The sequence below is a fragment of the Drosophila albomicans genome, chromosome 2R (assembly GCF_009650485.2).
Source record: "Drosophila albomicans strain 15112-1751.03 chromosome 2R, ASM965048v2, whole genome shotgun sequence".
In the NCBI taxonomy this organism is placed as follows: Eukaryota; Metazoa; Arthropoda; class Insecta; order Diptera; family Drosophilidae; genus Drosophila; species Drosophila albomicans.
In genome coordinates this window covers 33,030,593-33,049,728 of record NC_047631.2, presented here as the reverse complement: position 1 = coordinate 33,049,728, position 19,136 = coordinate 33,030,593, and the positions used below count along the sequence as shown (strand labels likewise).

The 19,136-nt window shown below is 41.9% G+C and overlaps 6 protein-coding genes across 8 annotated transcripts in view; 4 read left to right on the top strand and 2 right to left on the bottom strand.

Annotated features, from left to right (window-relative positions):
* Positions 1-1,790: 1,790 nt before the first annotated feature.
* On the top strand, positions 1,791-4,195 carry LOC117576513 (uncharacterized). Its single transcript, XM_034261322.2, has one exon. The coding sequence runs from the start codon at positions 1,933-1,935 to the stop codon at positions 3,583-3,585; it is 1,653 nt and encodes a 550-aa protein (XP_034117213.1). The 5' UTR covers positions 1,791-1,932; the 3' UTR covers positions 3,586-4,195.
* Positions 4,196-4,786: 591 nt separating this feature from the next.
* Positions 4,787-7,268, top strand: LOC117576512 (uncharacterized). Its single transcript, XM_034261321.2, has 3 exons — positions 4,787-6,525; positions 6,586-6,801; positions 6,856-7,268. The coding sequence occupies exons 1-3, from the start codon at positions 4,975-4,977 to the stop codon at positions 7,087-7,089; spliced, it is 2,001 nt and encodes a 666-aa protein (XP_034117212.1). The 5' UTR covers positions 4,787-4,974; the 3' UTR covers positions 7,090-7,268.
* Positions 7,181-8,045, bottom strand: LOC117576518 (ADP-ribosylation factor-like protein 6-interacting protein 4). Its single transcript, XM_034261327.2, has 2 exons — positions 7,605-8,045; positions 7,181-7,539 (listed from the first exon to the last, which is right to left on the bottom strand). The coding sequence occupies exons 1-2, from the start codon at positions 7,825-7,827 to the stop codon at positions 7,292-7,294; spliced, it is 471 nt and encodes a 156-aa protein (XP_034117218.1). The 5' UTR covers positions 7,828-8,045; the 3' UTR covers positions 7,181-7,291.
* A 321-nt stretch (positions 8,046-8,366) lies between these two features.
* The window catches only part of LOC117576516 (eukaryotic translation initiation factor 4E type 2), a 56,214-nt gene continuing 45,444 nt past the window's right edge, over positions 8,367-19,136 (top strand). The window contains exons 1-2 of one of the 2 annotated variants that reach the window (XM_034261325.2): positions 8,367-9,063; positions 10,323-10,782. In XM_034261325.2, coding sequence (XP_034117216.1) covers positions 9,026-9,063; positions 10,323-10,782 — 498 coding nt within the window. In that variant the 5' untranslated portion in view covers positions 8,367-9,025. The remainder of the gene's footprint in view (positions 9,064-10,322; positions 10,783-19,136) is intronic. The other variant, XM_034261326.2, reaches the window with a different exon arrangement.
* LOC117576519 (UV excision repair protein RAD23 homolog A) lies at positions 9,163-10,271 on the bottom strand. The gene has a single exon (XM_052007404.1). The coding sequence runs from the start codon at positions 10,209-10,211 to the stop codon at positions 9,231-9,233; it is 981 nt and encodes a 326-aa protein (XP_051863364.1). The 5' UTR covers positions 10,212-10,271; the 3' UTR covers positions 9,163-9,230.
* Positions 11,652-19,136, top strand: part of LOC117576515 (syntaxin-1A) — a 50,127-nt gene continuing 42,642 nt past the window's right edge. The window contains exons 1-2 of one of the 2 annotated variants that reach the window (XR_007955369.1): positions 11,652-14,918; positions 16,649-17,387. Coding sequence is in view for 1 of the 2 variants with exons in the window: in XM_034261324.2 (XP_034117215.1) it covers positions 14,047-14,918; positions 16,649-16,667 (891 nt within the window). In the remaining variant the exon portion in view is untranslated. Of the gene's footprint in view, positions 14,919-16,648; positions 17,392-19,136 lie in introns of those variants that run through there. The other variant, XM_034261324.2, reaches the window with a different exon arrangement.

Here is a 19,136-nt window from a genome sequence, read left to right as displayed (position 1 = left end):
TGTGATTATTTGTGTAGCATAACTTATTCTCCTATAGTATTATATTTATATTGTTGTTGTCTCTTAGCTGTGACTTGCTTAATGAGTGTTGGGTTCATAGTCAGTCTCGTTATCAGTGACAGTCAGAGTCGGAATCATTCGTAATGCCGCCAATCGATTGAATACCTATTCCTATATATATATAAAGTATGTAAGTCGTATTCGTTTTTCAAAGGGGTCAAAGTACATTCACAGACTGCATGACTGCCGATTAACAGAATTACTAGAATAAATTAATAATAACAACAAGCAGCAAACACCTCTGGACCAATTGTTTAAAATCTAGATTTCAAGTGTGTGTGTGCTTTTCGGTTGTCAAGCGCACGTCGACGAGTTCGATGAGTTGGTAAGAGAGTGGAGAACGTGCCGCTGGCAACAGAGGCAGAGGCCCCCCAACCTTGGGCTCAAACCGAGCCGAGGCAGAAGAAAGCAGCTCCTGACAACGTGCATGATTTATGTTTTCTAGCGCAAGCTACTACACTGAGAGAAATCTCAGTAGTTGTTTCAGGAGTTCAAGTATTTGTTCTTATACGCATTGATATTCTTATACTCTGTTAAAATATTATTAATATTAACATATGTGTAATGATACTCGACCTTGGAGGTCAGCCAATTCTTATATTTCTTTTAAACCAGTCTAATATTCTATTTTTATGTTAAGTTCTGTCTAATACTCCATCTTATAATAATACAAACATATTTTAATTATTTAACTTTCTTATACTTTGTACATTACTCACATATATTACAGAAGATCTTTTACTCTGTCCAATATAAGAGTGAACTTAACCTCTTATACTTTACTTTATAATCCAAAATATATAATAATTTGTATTGACCTTTATATTTTATATTTTTTATATTTTTCTGGCATATACTTTAATATACTTCTACAATTTCTTATACTCCATCTTATAATTTACAGTATCATTTCATGTCTTCATATTTCATACACTTTGTCGAATATAAGAGTACACTCGAACTCTAATACTTTACCTTATAACATATCATATAAATTTGTATTGATCTTTATTTTACTTTATATTTTGCTAGCGTATACTATAGTTTGTCTTATACTACGTCTTATACTTGAACTATGTCTTATACACCATCTTATATTTTAGCATATCATTTCATGTGTTTATATTTCACTGCCTATTAAAATTGGTCTTATATATTGTCTTATACTTGGTGAGACCCACTCTTATACACTGACTTCTTATACTTTACCTTATAACACATCATATAAATTTGAACTGTTCTTTACTTTATATTTTGCGCTTTAAGTTTGAACTATGTCTATGTCTATGTCTTATACGCCATCTTATATTTTAGCATATCATATCATATTCCTCATATTTCACTGCCTATTAAAATTGGTCTTATACATTGTCGTATACTTAGTGAGACCCACTCTTATACTCACTCTTATACTTGATTTTTTTCAGCCATTCCTCACATTGTATTTGACATTATATTTCCTTACATTTCTCCTATTTTCTTACAGTGCCCGAACATTGCAAAAATCACACTCCTAACGAGAGTACCGACGCACCGAGACTTTATTAATCCGTATGCGCTCGCTATATGTACGATAGGTATGGGGATTATACATAGGTACAGCCATATCTGTACAGATGTAGATGCTGTTGTATGTACATCAATGTGTAATGTCTGAGTTGCTATCACCGATTGCATTGGCCAGACTTCGATTGCCCATAGGTATTAAGTAGAAGCCGCTGACTAAACGTCGCTTTAGTCAGATTTCGAATTTCGCCAGCACTGCACGGCTGAGTTACTAACGAAAAATAAGAATAAACTACAGATTACGGAGTAAAACGAAACGAGAACGAAACGCGAAATTGTGTTGTCGATTAAAAGTGTTTTTCAAAAATGTCGCAGACTCTGGACGATCTGCTGCAGCGTCAGGAGCACGCTCGCCAGCTGCGTCTTGCAACGCGCAACCCAAAATTCCGTCGCATCAACTCCCTGGATCGCATACCCGAGCATCCCAGCCAGGATGAGTCCGAGGACGGCGACGACAAGACGCCACATCGTCACTTTATCAAGCTGCGTCGTCAGCGTACCGCCGATGGCAGCTTGCTGCGCTCCCAGCCCAGCGCTCCACAGAAACCCAGCACCAACTTCTTGCTCTTCGGACCCCAATTGTTGCTACGTCTGGTGCTCTCACTGATGAGCTATGTGCTCTACATTCCTCTATCGATAGCTGCACCCAGTTTTTGGCTTTCGGCTTTGTTGTGGATCTTTTGGAAGCTGTTGCGCGTCCCAATTGGAATCTTCAAGTGGCTGCTAAGTGCGGATGAGGAACAACAACCGGGAACATTGCACCGTCAACGCACAGTGCTCCTCAGTGGAGGAAGCACCATTCAAACCCTGCACATGGCACGCAACTTTTATGGCTCCGGAGCACGCGTTGTGGTCTTTGAGTTCGAGGGTCTTTTCGGGCTGGCACGCTTCTCCTCCAGCGTGGACAAGTTCTATGTGGTTCCCCGTCCCAGCAGCGCCAATGTGGAGCAATACATTGCTGCCCTGTGTCACATAGTGCGTAAGGAGCGTCCCACTGTCTATGTACCTGTTTGTGCCACGAGTCCGGCTTACTATGATGCTTTGGCTAAGCCGCATCTGGAGCTACTTGGCTGCGCCAGCTTTGTACCCAGTGCACAGGAGACACAGCAACTGGACGATTGTCTGCAGCTCTTCCAGCGCTGCGAAGCCCAACAGATAACGCTCCCTCCACACACGGTAATCACGGCACAGGAGCAACTGCATCAGCTGTATGAACGCGGCTTTGTGGGCGGCTATCGGAACATCTTCATGGCTGGAGGTATGCAGGGAGTAATGGAGCGTCACAAGTACATCTTGCCTAGTCGACGCGTTGAGCTGTTGCAGTTCAGTCAGCACGAGATTAGCGAACGTCAGCCGTGGCTGGTGGTGCGCGATCAGCCGGGTTATCATCACTATGTTACCTGCACCACGGTTAAGGATTCGCGGGTCGTCGCCAATGTCAGCTGTCGCGTGGAGCATCACACCAAGAACCTGATCCCAGTGCGTCGCGATGATGAGGCCCAGATTGAGCTCTGGCTGCGCAGCTTCTTTGCCAAGGTTCGCTTCCAGCGCAGCATCAATGGTCATATCAGCTTTCGGCTGGTCAAATCGCCCGCGCATGGCGGACAGTTTGTTCCCCTGGGCGTCCGACTGGGCGTGGCACTGCCCTACATCTGCCACAATCGTTCGCATGCGCAACTCTTGTGCCGTGCCATCAAATGCATGTGCATCCATCGGACGTCGGGACGGCACGAGGAGGAGGCGAACAGTTGGAGCTGGAGTTGGACGGCGCTGGAGAGGAATACGTCGACGGCAGCGCTGGATAAGCGGGAGGCGCTATTTGCGTATTGGGATCCGCTGCCCTATTGCGCCTACTATCACTTTCAGCTGCCGCTCGAGTCCGTCAAGCTGTTTTTGCAGCGACGGAATCGCAGTGAGACCAAAAGTTTATCGCCGCGCATCACGGCGCCGGTTCATTGAACGCACTGCAGCAGCGTAGTGGAGAGAAGTGGAGAGTAGAGCCGGGCAAAGCAAGGCAGTTGGAGACAGCAGCGAGAGAGAGATTAAACAGACTGAACAACATACATGCATATGTACACACATATACAGCAACAACAACACATAGATGGCGACACTTGTGCCAAAACAAACATACATATGTACACACTTGTACATAAGCACATAAATATGTGCACACTTGTGTATAAGACATAGATGGAGACACTAGTGCCAATATATATGTACACACTTGTACATAAGCACACGCATACATATGTACACACTTGTGCAAAAGCATACATGTTTATTGCACACACACTTGTACACACTTATTTTATATTTTGTTTACTTAAAGATCGCGCGCACGCATCAAATGGGGTTCAACATCTACAATCTAGCGAGATTAGACTATAAACATAAAACACAACATTCACACACTTTATAACACATACATACATATATTTATGTATTTGTAGTTGTGTGTGTACACATCGATCTGGCACAATCATTCATACGTAGGCCTAGGCCTCAGTTTGTTGACTTTGCCATAATAAATAAAGTTGATACGTAGTATATAATTTATTAAGCACAATTGCAGCGCGTTTGCTTTTAATTACCCATTTTAGTTGTATTCCTTTTTTTTACACAATTGCACTTTTTCACTCACTGCACATTTTATTTCGACTGAATATAAACTTTAACTATAAACTGCACTGACCACCACTGTTAGCCACGATGTCCTTGGTGGTGGTTTTTGCTTTTGGCCATATTTCAGTTTCGTTTTCGTTGATGGCCCACGTTGCTCGGGGCAACGGCTTTAGGTCAGTTTAATTGCGGTTAGTGCTGGCGGTGAAAACGGTAACTGAGTCATTTGCATTATCCTTATCGCTTTAACCCCCCGACCGTGCAAGCGGTAGGGGGCGCCACACACGCGCACAATGCCCGTGTGCAGCTAAGCCACTAATTAAGGTAGGGGGCGCCACACAAGCGCAAACACCTGCAGATTGCCGTGCATGCAATTAAGGTAGGGGCGCCACACACGCTATGCAATTGCATGCAACAATCTAATTTTTATATAATATATAAATGCATGTAAAAATAAAAACTTTTAAATTACTGAAGTGATTTCATAAAATGTCATTTGCATTTATGCATTACTCCCAGACACTCATTTGTAACGGCTACTTTTAGGCTGGCAAAACAGCCCCGTCTAATGACAGTTGCCGCAAGCAAGCGAATGGCAAACGTTAACAGCTGACTGCGAGAACATTCAGCTCGCGTACGCACAAAAAACGAAGAAAGGAAAACACACGAATTTCTTGCCAAAAGTTACATTTTGCACGTCGCAACGAAAATCGGGGCACCCGCAAAATGAAAAACTGGCCAAACGATGCTGCAACAACGCCGCAACGCGTCCAACCGGCACAAGGAAGCATCCGCGGCGGCGGCGTCTCCATCAGCATTGAAAGCGACTGCGACGATGAAAATGAGTCAACAACGGCTGAGCATGATTTGCTGTTGCCAGCGGCGCCTGCAGCGCCGACACCGTCGCCCTTGTCCTTGATAACAAATCCGGCTGCTGGGCCCAGCACCACAATCAACATGGAGCAGCAGCCGCTTCGCAGCAACAACAGCTCGACTGCAGCGCGTTCCAGCAACAACAACAGCAACAACGCCGGCGGCAGCGGCATTTTGGCCTCGCTGCTTGCCCGCCAGCGCTCCTTGACGCCGGTGAGCAGCACACCGTTGAATCGCCGGCTCCAGCAATCGCGCAGTGTGGGAGGACCCAGCAATAGCTTGGAGGAGCCTCCTCAGGCGCCAGCAACGGCGCCAGTTTCATCACCGCGTCAATTGGGCTTTTGGCGCATGAATCTAAACGAAATGTTTACGCTGTCGACGACGCCCTCGACGGAGACGTTGCGAAGCCTAATCGCACATTCCAATTTTCGCTATCAAGCGGCACAAGCGGCAGCAGCAGGAGGAGCGGGAGGAGGGGCAGCTGGAGCAGCGCCTGTCGCTAATGCTGCTGCTGGTGACAACACGCTGAGTCAGCAGCCTCCTTTGGCAATGCCCTTGAACGGCGAGCCAGAGGCCAACAACAGCGCTGCCCTGCGCATGAGCAGCAACAATAGCAACAACAGCAGCGGCATGGGACGCAGCATCTCCCTGCGCGAGGATGAGTTGCAGCCAGCGCGTCTACAGCATAACAACACACGTCACACGGCAAGCGTCTTGGGGTTGTCCACAAGCCCTCCCCCCTCTGCTGGTGGTGCCTCCTCGCCTACAGCTGGGGTTTCGGCCTCAGCACCAACTACGCCCAATGAGGCGCCAAATGGCAATGGGAATGGAAATGGCAACGAAAACAGTGCCGATGATGATCATGTGGTCACCGATTTGGTTGTCCAGATACTCAGTCATTTTGTGCGCTATCTCCCCATCTTGTGCATACTCCTTATCAAGTTTGTGCACGACCATTTGATAGGCATCCTCGATCTGCTGCTGCTGCAGTTCATGATGGGATACCTGAGTGTGGCCTTGACACGCCAAGTTGCTCGCTTGGCGCAGCGGGATTGCGGTGTGCTGGTGCTGCAAGCACTCATCAACATGTTGGTGGTCTTGTTGCGTCTCTCGATTGCCACCGAGCCGCCGGATGTGTTTGGTTTACTGGTGCCGCCGCCAAAGTCGTTTGTGCACAAGGAGGAAGAGCAGCCTCTAAGTCCAACTGGTGATCCGCCCAGTACACATGCAACTAGCGTCTTCATCGAGGACATACACAGCTTTGTGCTGACACGGCAAGCCGTTCCCTTAGGCATGCTGCTCTACTACGTTGCAGTCAGTGATTTGTTGATTAAGATGCTCACGATTCTAATCAAGGTTTTCATCACGCTGCTGCCTATTTCTGTGATACGTCTAAAAGTGCGAGTAAGTTTTTCCTTTACTTATTGAGAAATTTGAGCATTAATTAAAGCATCTATCTTTCAGGCACGTCTCTACGTTGTGGTCGAGTACTTGTCGCAATTCTATCGCGCCTTGACGCCCATTTCCCAGTGGTTCTTGTATCTCTATGGCTCCTACACAGGGCTGACTGTTATCTCGGGTGGACTGCTGTCCTCCTTGTACATTGGTGCAAAGATCTTTGAGCTGGTGGATCGCGGCAAATCGCTAAAGAAATCCATTGCCACCTTTCGACGTGATATTGTAAGCGAGATTCTTTTTTACTTGATGAGCATTTGATTTAAATTGCATTTGCAGGACTCGGAGCGACCGCCCACTAAAGAGGAACTGGATGCTGCGGGCACTGTGTGTCCCATCTGTCATGATGCGTACAATTCGCCGATAATACTGGAGTGCGGACACATCTTCTGTGATGAGTGCGTCCAAACGTGGTTCAAACGGGAACAGACGTGTCCCATGTGCCGCGCCAAGGTCAGCGATGATCCCGCCTTTCAGGATGGCAGCACCACGTTTTTCTATCAGCTCTACTGAAGCTATACCTCTTACCTTTCCTTACCTAACTATCTTGTTTGTGTATGTATCTATCTATTCCATTTGATCTTTATGTAAATAGCTTAAGCAATTGCTGCACAATTTGTTTATTTAGCATTTAAAACAGTTATTAATTATTAACTATACTTATTATATATTAAACAAATATTAAATTCAAATAGTCTTTTCTTTATCTTGCATTTTACTTTGGCTTCTGTCGCTTAGCAGCGGCCAAGGATTCCATTTCAAAGTATTCACCATCTCCGCTCGTTGCCTTTTTGTTGATGCTGTGATGGCGCTCTTTGCTTACAATCTCCTCGAGCACTTCGCTGTCCCCCTTGATGAGACGCGTACGTCCCGTCACAGGATCCACCTCACGTCTTATTTGACTTTGACGACGTTGATATTCCTCCGGCGTCTCCGGAGCATGTGATTTGCTGTTCATCAGCGCTTAAAAAATGCACCAAGACAAGTGAGAAGTTTTTACCGGGTATCTACTGCTGCTTATTACCGACCTATTGGTATTGCAAAGTCCTCTTCGCTGCCACTGTCAACTGTCGCAGCTGGAGCTACCTTTGGAGCCTCAATCTTTGGTGTCATTGTTGCCTCTTTGGTTGCCTTGTTTTTGCTGTGCTTTTTGGATTTTTTGGACTTGTCTTTGTGCTTCTCCTTGTGCTCTTTGCGCTTGGTCTTATGTTTTTCCTTGGAGCGCTTCGATTTCTTTTCGCTTTTGCCCATTATTATTTTTATTGATTAATGAAAACGCAACTTAAAAACAAAACTGCAAAAAGTGAGAACAAAATGAGCCAGTGTGACCAGCGCAATATGAGCTGAAATTATCAAGATAAACAATAGTTTCATTTAACGATTAATTTATATATTGCGCATAAAATGAAATCAAAAAATTGAATTATTAAATTAGTTCGAATTGAATTTATCAGCACTGCACATTTAACAACGAAATATTGAGTTCAAACAAACCGCCTTCCAAGCAAAGTATCTGAGATTAGTATGACCAGAAAATCACAGAAACCTACTGGTCACTCTGTTGTTATGTTATGATTTTTAAGCAGCTGATTTGAAGCACTGATGAAGTGAATGAAATGCAACACAAATGACTGCCTAAAGAGATAAAGAAATAAAACTGTTATTATAAACGGAGTAAAAACTTAGTTTTAATACATAAATCTTTACGCTGTACATGCTAGAAGTACATGGCCTGCCATTCACCCCGAAACATATTGTTCTGGGTGTGTTGCAAAACGTGCGCACGTTTCTGATACATTTTACAGCACTCAATAATTTACGTAGCACGCCGATAAAAACCATTAAAATCAAAAAGAGCCAAACAACTTTACGAATATTGTTTACCAACTGGACGCCATATAACTTCACAAAGAAAACGATACGCGACTGCGAACGCGCACCAGACGCTTCAACAGGCCGGCCAATTAGCCACAAACGCGGCAAAATTCGTGGTGTGGACACCACACACACAAGCACGAGCAGTGAGCAACACACACAAACACTCACGAACATACACACGCACACCCACAAATAAACACAACGACGACCACGCAGAAGGAGCTCAAAATTTTGAAAAGAACCAACATAAAAACAAGAGGAAGCAAAATACGTTTTGGCAACTAGACAAAATAGTACAAGTCAAGAGAAACAAAAAAAATACTGTGCAACGTGCAGTCAACTGGCTGTGCAACAACAACAATAAGAACAACAACAAATCAGCGACAGCAGCGGCAAACAGGAGAATCAGCAAACCAGGAGAAGCAACAAAAGCAACTAGCCAAGGCAGCAAAACGGGAACGGAAGAAGAAGCAACAGCGGCAGCAGAAGCAGTAGAAGAAGAAGCAGCAACAGCAGCAACCAAAACTAACTGTCTAATCTTGTAGAGCAAGCGGAGCAGTTGCCCAGCATCATGAGCATGGAAAAAGTCGCCAGCAAACAATTCGAAACGTAAGTGGAGCAAATGTTTATAACGTTTGTTAGGTTATGTTATGTGAGCCAACAACTCCCCATTCTTCGATCTTCAATCTCCCGATCTGCCAATTTGAATTTTGTGCCCTTTTACCGTCTGCTTTATTCCAAAACGTGTACAAAGTCTTTTTAGAGTATTTGTGTGTTTAATCCTCGTCCTCTTCATCCGTCTGACTGAAGAGTATATCAGCTGTCAACTCCTCGTTCTTGTCGCATGCCACATACACTTGCAACACAGTCGCGCGATCAAAGCCCAGCGCCATCAGACGCTCCACAGCCGCCTCCTCCTCGCTGGTGAGTTGTGTGGCAGCCGCATCCTCGCCAGGCGCCGCATTCAACATGGCTATGAATTCGTCCTGATGATTGCGGATCGCTTCAAAGGTGTGCGGAGCCGATTCGCTGAGATGCGCCAAAACCACTTCGAGCAGCTGCGGATTCTGACGAATCATGTCGCGCACATGGGCGAAGCGAGGATCGGCTGCCAAGTGCTGCAGTCGCTCCGCTGTCGAGTCGGAGGAGGCATCGCTAGTTGGAGCTTGAGTCGGAGCTGGTGTAGCAGCTGCTGGGCTGCTCCGCTCGACTTCTGTGGATGGAATGCCGCTTATTAGATACTCGATGGCACGCTCCGGATGATTAAAACTGGCTCGAAGCGCTGCGCGCACTTGCTGCTCCTCGTAGCCCATATCCATGAGATTCCGCACGAGCTGCTCATTGTGTGTCAAGGAAGGCGGAGTAGCAACAGGCAGAGGAGGCTGCTCAGACTGCGGTTTGGATACCTCTTTAGACTCCGCTATTGGTTCTCCTTTTGACTCCGCTATTGGTTCCCCTTTTGACTCCACTTGCGCCTCCGTTTTCGACTCCTTTATCTCCTCCTTCAACTTCTGCTGTTCTGCCTCACCTCGCTTGGTCATCAGCACTATGAACTTGTTCTCCACAATGTTGTACTGCTTCAGCGGCTGCTCGTCCTCCATAATGCGTCCCGCATAGATCAACTGCAGCTGCTCCACTGGATGCTTAATCTCCGGCAGCTGCACCAAACGCTGCTTCAGTTGAAGCACATTCTGCGAATCATCCACCAATTCCAGGCTAATTGTGCGCTGATCCAGCGTGCGTATGGACAGCTTCATGTTGAAAGTTTGCTAGTTGAAATTTAAATAGAATATAATTGTTTAGTTATTAGTTTCGCTGAGGCGACCTTGTTATCACAATTTCATTGAACAATCTTTTTTGTTTTGCAGTAAAACGTGGCCGGACATCGTCGACAGCGATGACAGCGAGGTGGAGAATGAAATAGATGTAGACAAACTGCCGCCACTGGAAGTGGGGCCCAACGAGAATCGCCTGCAGCACACATACTGCTTGTGGTTCTCGAGGAAGGGCACACAACGTGCGGCCACCGACTACAGCAAATCGTTGCATGTGGTTGGACGCTGTGCTAGTGTACAGCAATGGTGGTCTCTTTACTCGCATCTCATCAGGCCCACGGCCCTCAAGCCGTATCGAGAGCTAAGCCTGTTTAAACAGGGCATCAAACCGATGTGGGAGGATCCGGCGAATAGTAAAGGCGGTCAGTGGTTGATAAGATTGCGCAAGAATAAAATCGAGCGTGCCTGGGAAAACGTTTGCATGGCGATGCTAGGCGAACAGTTTCTGGTGGGTGACGAGATATGCGGCATAGTGCTGCAGACAAAGTATCCGGTAAGTGCATTGCCAACATTTTATTCCTTTTTAAACATGAGCCAAAAAAGCCTGAGAGCCACTCACTGCTGCCGTTTCAAATGTGGCGCGCACCCGTTGCAGTGCTGCAAAACGTCAAAAGACTACGATTTAAGATATTGATAACTGCATTGACTCTTATTTGCACACCTTGTGCTTGTTTTTATTTATTTATATATTATATTGCTGGTGGAGAAACATCGAACAATATTTAAAAATATTTTATACAGTGATTATTTTTTAAAATAAGATAAAAGGTATTAAAAATAGCGTGCCGTTTTATCCGCGATTTTCAAATATACCAACTTCCACAGTGTAACCTGCTGACACTTATCAGTATTAACCGTATTTTTTTGGTATAAAACGTATATATGAATTTCACCTGCGCTCACCTGAAAAAAACAGCGTTTTAAAACAAGATGAAAATAAGATAAAAATATAATTCATTAAATATAAAGTAATTCATAATTTGATTATTTTGAGTTAAAAAATGTTTCTCCACCTGCAACAATTTTTCGCACATGTATTAATTTTTTTACAGCTTCAGCTAAATAAATATTTAGCCATATTAATTACAAGTGTGCCGGTATCCGTAACCGTATTCGTATCCGTATCCATTCATAAAAAACTGCTGCGCACGCCGTTCAATTTACGAATGAGCGTGTGAGACGCGTCGCGCAATACGTTCCACAAACAAACCGAATGCTGCTGGCGCTGTTAGTTGTTGTTGTGATTGTAGCGGCGTATTGAGTGCTGACGTAACGCAAGTGCTTGCTGGTATTATTTGGTGCTTTTTTTGCACACTAGTATTTTTATTTAGGCGTCACATAGCGTCGCACAAAAAGTGAAAACAAGCGAATGTCGGACAAAAGAAGAGACGATACAAAAGAAAACCCCGAAATTATTACACATTTTGCAACGGTCTGGTAAATTGTGTAATAAAACGGTAAACATAAGAGAAAAGTGAACGCTACGATAATAAAAACGAAATGATGGCACTAACAAAATTGCCGCATATGCGTCGTTGAGCGAGAGTGGCATGTGTGAGAAAAGAAAGAGCGAAAAAGTGTCGTATCAACAACAAATCGCGAAATTTACTACAAGCAAACGCAGTTGTAAATCAAATGAGAGCGCGAGCGAAGGCTTCCACTCAACACTAGCGCAAACGCACTCACAATATATTCCACAGTGAGTGGAGCAAGAGTCACACATTTAGCATTTGGTTGGTCTGAACTGCGCCGGAAGGCGAAGCGTGTTTCAGATTGACGAGAGCCAGCAACGCGTCGAGTGTGCTTTTTAGCGACGTGCGCGTAAAACAATAGGGCGACAACATAACATTAAACTGCAACAACAAAAATTATACAAAACGTCAGCAAGAGAGAACGAGAGAGCTAGTGATTGCGAGAGGGAGAGTAAGAGAGTGAGTGAGTGAATGGTTATTTGCCACCCACCACAGAGCAAAGCGAATGGCAAATGTGTGAAGTGCCCGCCGACTAAACTCACTCACACACATACACCACTACCGAAATACCAATATACCAATACCAATACATACAAACACTCTCTCGCACGCACGCAAAAATAACGCAAAAAATAAAACAACAAAACGGAACGCAAAGAGAAAAACGCCCACCGTACAGCCAGCCGCCCGTCCCCCTCGTCTAGAGTCCCCGTCGCGTGTGTTACTGTGTTGTTGCTATAAGCAACCATCACGTCACACAGTCTCCCGAAGCAGCAGCAGCGGCCGTGTTTGGTACTAACAAGAAGCAGCAGCAGCAGTAGAAGAAGAGGAAGAGAGCCGCCGCCGCCGTTTGGAGCCCTGCGCAGAAATCGATTTTTTTTCGCCCATTTGGCCGTACAACGAACGAAGTCAACCTCAACCGAAATTCGTTTTAAGCACAGTACACGCATTGACGATTGTGTGTGTGTAATGTGTAAATGAGAGCAAAGCAGCAGCAGCATAACCCAAAACGCAGCCAAATATCGAAACTCAAACGCATTGCACTTTGCAAGTGCTTTCGATAAGTGTGCAAAGTGAACGAAAGCCGTCGATCAACAAAACATCTCTAATCGATAACACGTTGCTGCCCCGCCCACTCCCCTCGCGCTTCGTTTGTCAATATTTGTGTGTGCGTGCGTGTGTGAAGATCGGCAATCAACACCGACCAAGTGCATAACAACAAACACTCAATAAAAAAAGAAAGAAAAACGCAAGGTTGATTAAAAAGAGAAAAAATGAAAACGGTGTGCTAAAAAGCTTTTCGCCCATACAAATAAATCCCACGCATTGTTTAACGCAACAGTAAATATAAAAGAAAATAAGCAGCTAAAATATATAAACGATATATTTCTTGTTGCTTGCCGTGAGTCATTATTTAACGTTGTTGCTGTGCTCAGCCACTTGACTTGCTGCCTGGCATTGAGGAGCTCGTGCTTAGTGTGTCGCTGTCTCTGTCTCAGTGTTGGTGTTGTTGGTGCTCCGCTAGTGTGCGTTAGTGTTAGTGTTGGTGCTACTGTCGTCGTCGCCGTCGTCATCGTCGCTCTCTCGCTGCGGCTCTCTTGAGCGCAAAACACGCGCGCCGTTAACGAAAAAGCAAAAGCATAAAAAAAAAAGAAAAACCGACTGCCAAAGAATATACATATATATTTGTATGTGTATGTATATGTATTATTAAGCAAAAGAAAAGAATAGCAAAAAGTGAGGTGCGTGTAGCAAACATAACAACACAACAGAAGAACTTGAGAATTGTGAATTGTGCGAAACGAAGCGAAACGAAACGAAGCAAAGCAACAAACAAACAACAGCAACAACAACAACAACATCATCACGAAAAGGCAGAAGTGAAGAGTGAAGTATTTATTTAGGCCACGCTGCATGCGAAAAACCATTTAGCGGTCACACAAATCTACGGAAAATCAATAGTCACTTTTGTAAGCAGCAGCAGCAGCAGTCGAAAAGTAAAAACACAGAAAACAGAAAACAAAAAACACGCTGAGCAACAAAACGCTGCAAAAGTTGACAGTTAACTGCTAACAACAACAACTCGATAATAACAACAAAAGCTTACGTAAAGCTCGCGTTAAACGGCAACTGCAACAACTGCAACTAACAAATCAAAAAGCAAAAAGCAGAAAAAGAAAAAACTCAACGACACAATCGTTTGTTCGTTCAGTTGAAAGTGAAGCGAGAAGTGCGAAAGAGAAGAAACTAGTTATTTGAACCTCAGCTAAACTTCCGCTGTCAAGATGACGAAAGACAGATTAGCCGCCTTGCATGCCGCCCAATCGGACGATGAGGAGTCCGAGGATGTCGCCGTCAATGTGGACGGACATGATTCGTATATGGATGATTTCTTTGCCCAGGTCGAGGAGATACGCGGCATGATCGATAAGGTGCAGGACAATGTCGAGGAGGTGAAAAAGAAGCATTCGGCCATATTGTCAGCACCACAATCGGACGAGAAGACCAAACAGGAGCTCGAGGATTTGATGGCCGACATCAAGAAGAATGCAAACCGGGTGCGTGGCAAACTCAAGGGCATCGAACAGAATATCGAACAGGAGGAGCAACAGAATAAATCATCGGCCGATTTGCGTATACGCAAGACGCAGCATTCGACATTGTCGCGCAAATTCGTCGAGGTGATGACCGAATACAATCGCACCCAGACCGATTATCGAGAGCGCTGCAAGGGAAGAATACAGCGTCAGTTGGAGATCACAGGACGTGCGACAACGAGCGAGGAGTTGGAGGATATGTTGGAGCAGGGAAATCCGGCGGTGTTCACACAGGGCATCATCATGGAGACGCAGCAGGCGAAACAGACGCTGGCCGATATCGAGGCACGGCATGCGGACATCATGAAGTTGGAGACATCGATCAAGGAGCTGCACGACATGTTCATGGACATGGCGATGCTGGTGGAGTCGCAGGGCGAGATGATCGATCGCATTGAGTATCATGTGGAGCATGCTATGGATTATGTGCAGACAGCAACTCAGGATACCAAAAAGGCGCTCAAATATCAAAGTAAAGCGCGACGAAAGAAGATCATGATACTGATATGCTTGACTGTGTTGGGTATCATAGCGGCTGCATATGTTAGCAGTATTTTCATGTAAATTGATGCAATTACTTAACTTACACACACACATACACAACATATATACACACACACGAACACATCTAAGTACATTTAGTCGATGTCTGTTTAGGATGTTGTGCAACCCACCCAGAAATATTTCAATATGTTGAAAGTCAAAGCGGCCCCTTGCCAGTGAACTACACACACACATATACAATTACACAGACACATACACACACACAGAACACACACTTGATAATTTAGGCTCTAAAATTAACAAAAGATATATATATATATATGAACATATACGGCATTATATAGCTAATTTTTATGATTAGTTTAGCAAACCTTGAGAGTCTACTTGTATTTGTTATTATCCTGAGCAGGATATGTTTATCCTAAGGCTCAACACACACACAAACACACTCAGACAGACAGACAGCAGGTCAGCCAGAGAAAGCTTAATAACATTTGAACAAATTTGAAATAATAGAACCATAAACAAAGCAATTATTAAGCAGGCATCTCCTCTTCTATATTATGATCAAAAATTGCTATATATATATGGTATATATATAACTATATAAACTACAAGAAAAACAGAACAAGTAATTGCAAAAGAAAATCATGAACTTAATTGATTATTGTTATAATGCGAAGCAAAAGAAAAAACAAAACGAAAAAATGAGAAACTTTAAGAAATTATACAAAAAAAAAATAACACAGAGAAACACAAATGTTAATTTGTAGATTTGCTTTGCCTACGATTTCTACAATATTCTTCTTATTCTTCTTTCTATCCCCAACAAAAAATTTGTTTATGCATTTAATTTTTGTATTTCGTATTTCGTATTCTGTTTTCTTTTTCTCAAATGCTCTTTATACTATACATATATATATATGATAATGTTAATGATAATATTTATAATTATATTAGTCTCAACACAACAATTTTTCGAACACAAAAATCTCACACTGCAAAAGCAAAAGCAAAAAGCGAAAACAAAATCTCGGCAAATGCAATTTTTGCTAATGTATATGTTTGCGAAGAGTCTAGTTAACTTCTTGAATACATATATACATATACTATATACAACTCACACATACATATATTTATACATGTATTGTATTTATTATTAAATGATATGATATGATATGAAAGCAGTTTACAAGATAATAATTATAGTGACTATTTACTATTTACCCGAATCGTGTTCATATATTCAATTCAATGCACTACTTTAATTGAGGAAATTGACAGTCGCACATCAACTAAAAAACGATCAAACCAAATCGATAAATAATAGTTAAAGTTGATTATTCAGTTTTTTCAGTTTTTGTGTGTTGCGCAAAATAAATGTTCAACATTTATCAGCAGCCAGAAACGAGTTTGTTTTTTGTATTTTTTGTTTCCTTTTCGCAAATTGCTGGCAATCAAAAAATGTTTATTTAGTTTTGTTGTTAGCTCACTCGCACACACTTCGACACTAACACACACTCATCACACGCACACACATACATTCAACTTTGTTTTGTAATATACTTATTTATTTATATCTTCTTTTTTTTTGCTTTCAATCTCAAATCCATCTCTGACTAACAACCGCCCAACAACAACAACAAAAACAACAATCAACTCAACCACAATATTGGATTAATTTTGTGTTTCTTATTTTGTATTATAATTTAACAACGCATGCCACAAAAAAAAACTGTTATTAATTGAATCATTTTGTTGATTTCCTTGTTTTGTAATTTATTAGTATCAAAGCCAGCAAATAGCATGCGTACTTAAGCTATACAATACGTATTTTGTAGTTGCTAAAGAATACGATAAACTAACTAAATTAATTAAATCAGAATATAAGCATAGAAAGCACAGCAAAACACACACTAACCCAAACAAAGAAAAAAGAACGCTTTTGAGAAATGCTTTCGCTTAAGTAGGAATTGCACCTGTAAGAGCACAACAACAACTAGAACAACAACAACTACAACTAAAAAACGACAACAACAACAAATACAACAAGAAAGCGAATCCAGTTTGATTTCTAGTTCCACTTTGCAACTTGCAACTGCACGTTTCTATCTCATTTGCATCATAATAATAACGAGTGACAACAACAACAACAACAACAACAACAACAACAACAACAGTTGCAACTGCACGCATATTAATGCACATTTTTACACACACAACAACAACAAGAAGGAGAAGAAGAGGGAACTTCGTATTATGGCATTGAATCAAACTGTGTTTAGCCAATTTTGTTGACCACAATCAATGTGTTTTGGTGTCACGCCCACTGCCCACTGCAACAACAACAACAACAACTAAAACAACAACAACAGCAGCAGCAACAACAACAACGCGTCCATCTTCGTGCGTCGTGATAAACGCGATAAATATTCGATCAAAGTGAATTCCAGCTTACAAAAACGCCCAAGTTTCGCCTCGCCAACAAATTGCAGCAGCTGCCAAGCATCCAGCAAAACGCCAAGGTGAGTAATACATATATACACTATATATATAATAAAATTACATTATATTTAAATGTTTTTCCTCGTACCTCTTTGAGATGTCTCACGATTTTTATGAATGCTCTGTCATTGTTTCCGCTTTGAGAGAAACGAGATAGATTGCTGCCTCTGACTGACTGACTGACTGACTTGATTTGACTTATCAATAACATATTCATTGGGGCACTGAGAGGCTCTGCTTTTGCTTGTTATATGTCAATTATATTAAGAGTGCGATTGCGATTGCGATTGAATGGAGCTCACAGAGTTTAATTGAGCTCGTGATTGCTTGCAAATTGAGCTGAACAACTTTAATGGGTGAAAACAATTAATTAATAATGACATTAAGTTAGAACGAAGCTAGAACTGAGTTGTAACACGATTTCATAGACACAATTTTAGCAGTTCTATATTAAAAATAATTTGTAGAATGTTTTCAAATGAAAAATTTGATTATTAGAAAGCTGAACTTTGAAACAGTTTTATCAGTTTGATATGAAAAAGAATTTGTAGAATGCTTTAAAAAGAAGAATTCAATTCTTATAAAGCTCAATTTTATTACATTTCCTTAAGACAATTTTAGTAGTTTGGTATAAAAAAGAATTTCTAGAATGCTTTCAAATTAACAATTCACATTTTATTCGATTTCAAAAAGAATTTGTAGAATGCTTTAGAATGAATAATTCAATCATTCGAAAGCTGAACTTTAATATATTTCATTGAAACAGTTTTAAAAGTTTAATATGAAAAAGATGCTTTAAATGCTTTAAAAAGAAGATTATAAAGCTTAATTTTATTACATTTCCTTAAGACAATTTTAGTAGTTTGATATGAAAAAAAATTTCTAGAATGCTTTAAAAAGATGAATTCAATTCTAATAAAGCTCAATTTTAGTAGTTTGATATGAAAAAGAATTTCTAGAATGCTTTTAAATTAAAAATTCATTTTTTAATCGATTTCAAAAAGAATTTGTAGAATTGTTTAGAATGAATAATTTAATCATCTGAAAGCTGAACTTTAATATATTCAGAATTTACGAACAACTTTTTTAAATTGCTTAATAATAATGCCAGGTATTATTCAGTCGAGTTCACCTTGTGTACTCATTTCATGTTTCATCATCGAATTTCTCACCAGCTTAACCCACACTCACAACACTTTTGTGTTCTCCATTTCATTATTTCATTTATCTTTTGGTTCGTATGATCTCATATTTATCGACTCATTGCCGGTTGAGATCTTTGGAGTTTTGTTTTCGTTTTCGTGTAGCAGATGACGTTCATTAGATATTTATGAATCGTTCTTTCACCGCTTTCCGTCATCTATTTAAATATACTTTGAAGTACATCACAATATAATATTGTTTTTATGCGTACCCTCATACTTGCGTGTTTTCAAATTTCGAGTTCCTCGTTTTCTATATAAAAAGTCTCTACAATATATGTTTCATGTATCATTTGCCACGACTTCCTGTCAGCGCGCTCCACAGCTAAATAAACTGACCCTAATGTCAGTTAAACATGCACCGCCCCCATCTACTACGATTAGGTTTTTGTATTTTTTTTTTTGTATTTTTTCGACGCCGTTTGAGTCATCGTCAATTCTCGCAGTCGAAGCCGCTGCCCATCAAAAAATGGAAAAAAGAATTGACATTGTCAACAGCTGTTGCGATAAATGGATAGAAAACTATTTACATTTTTTGCTAATTAGTTATTAAAAGCTTATTGTGTG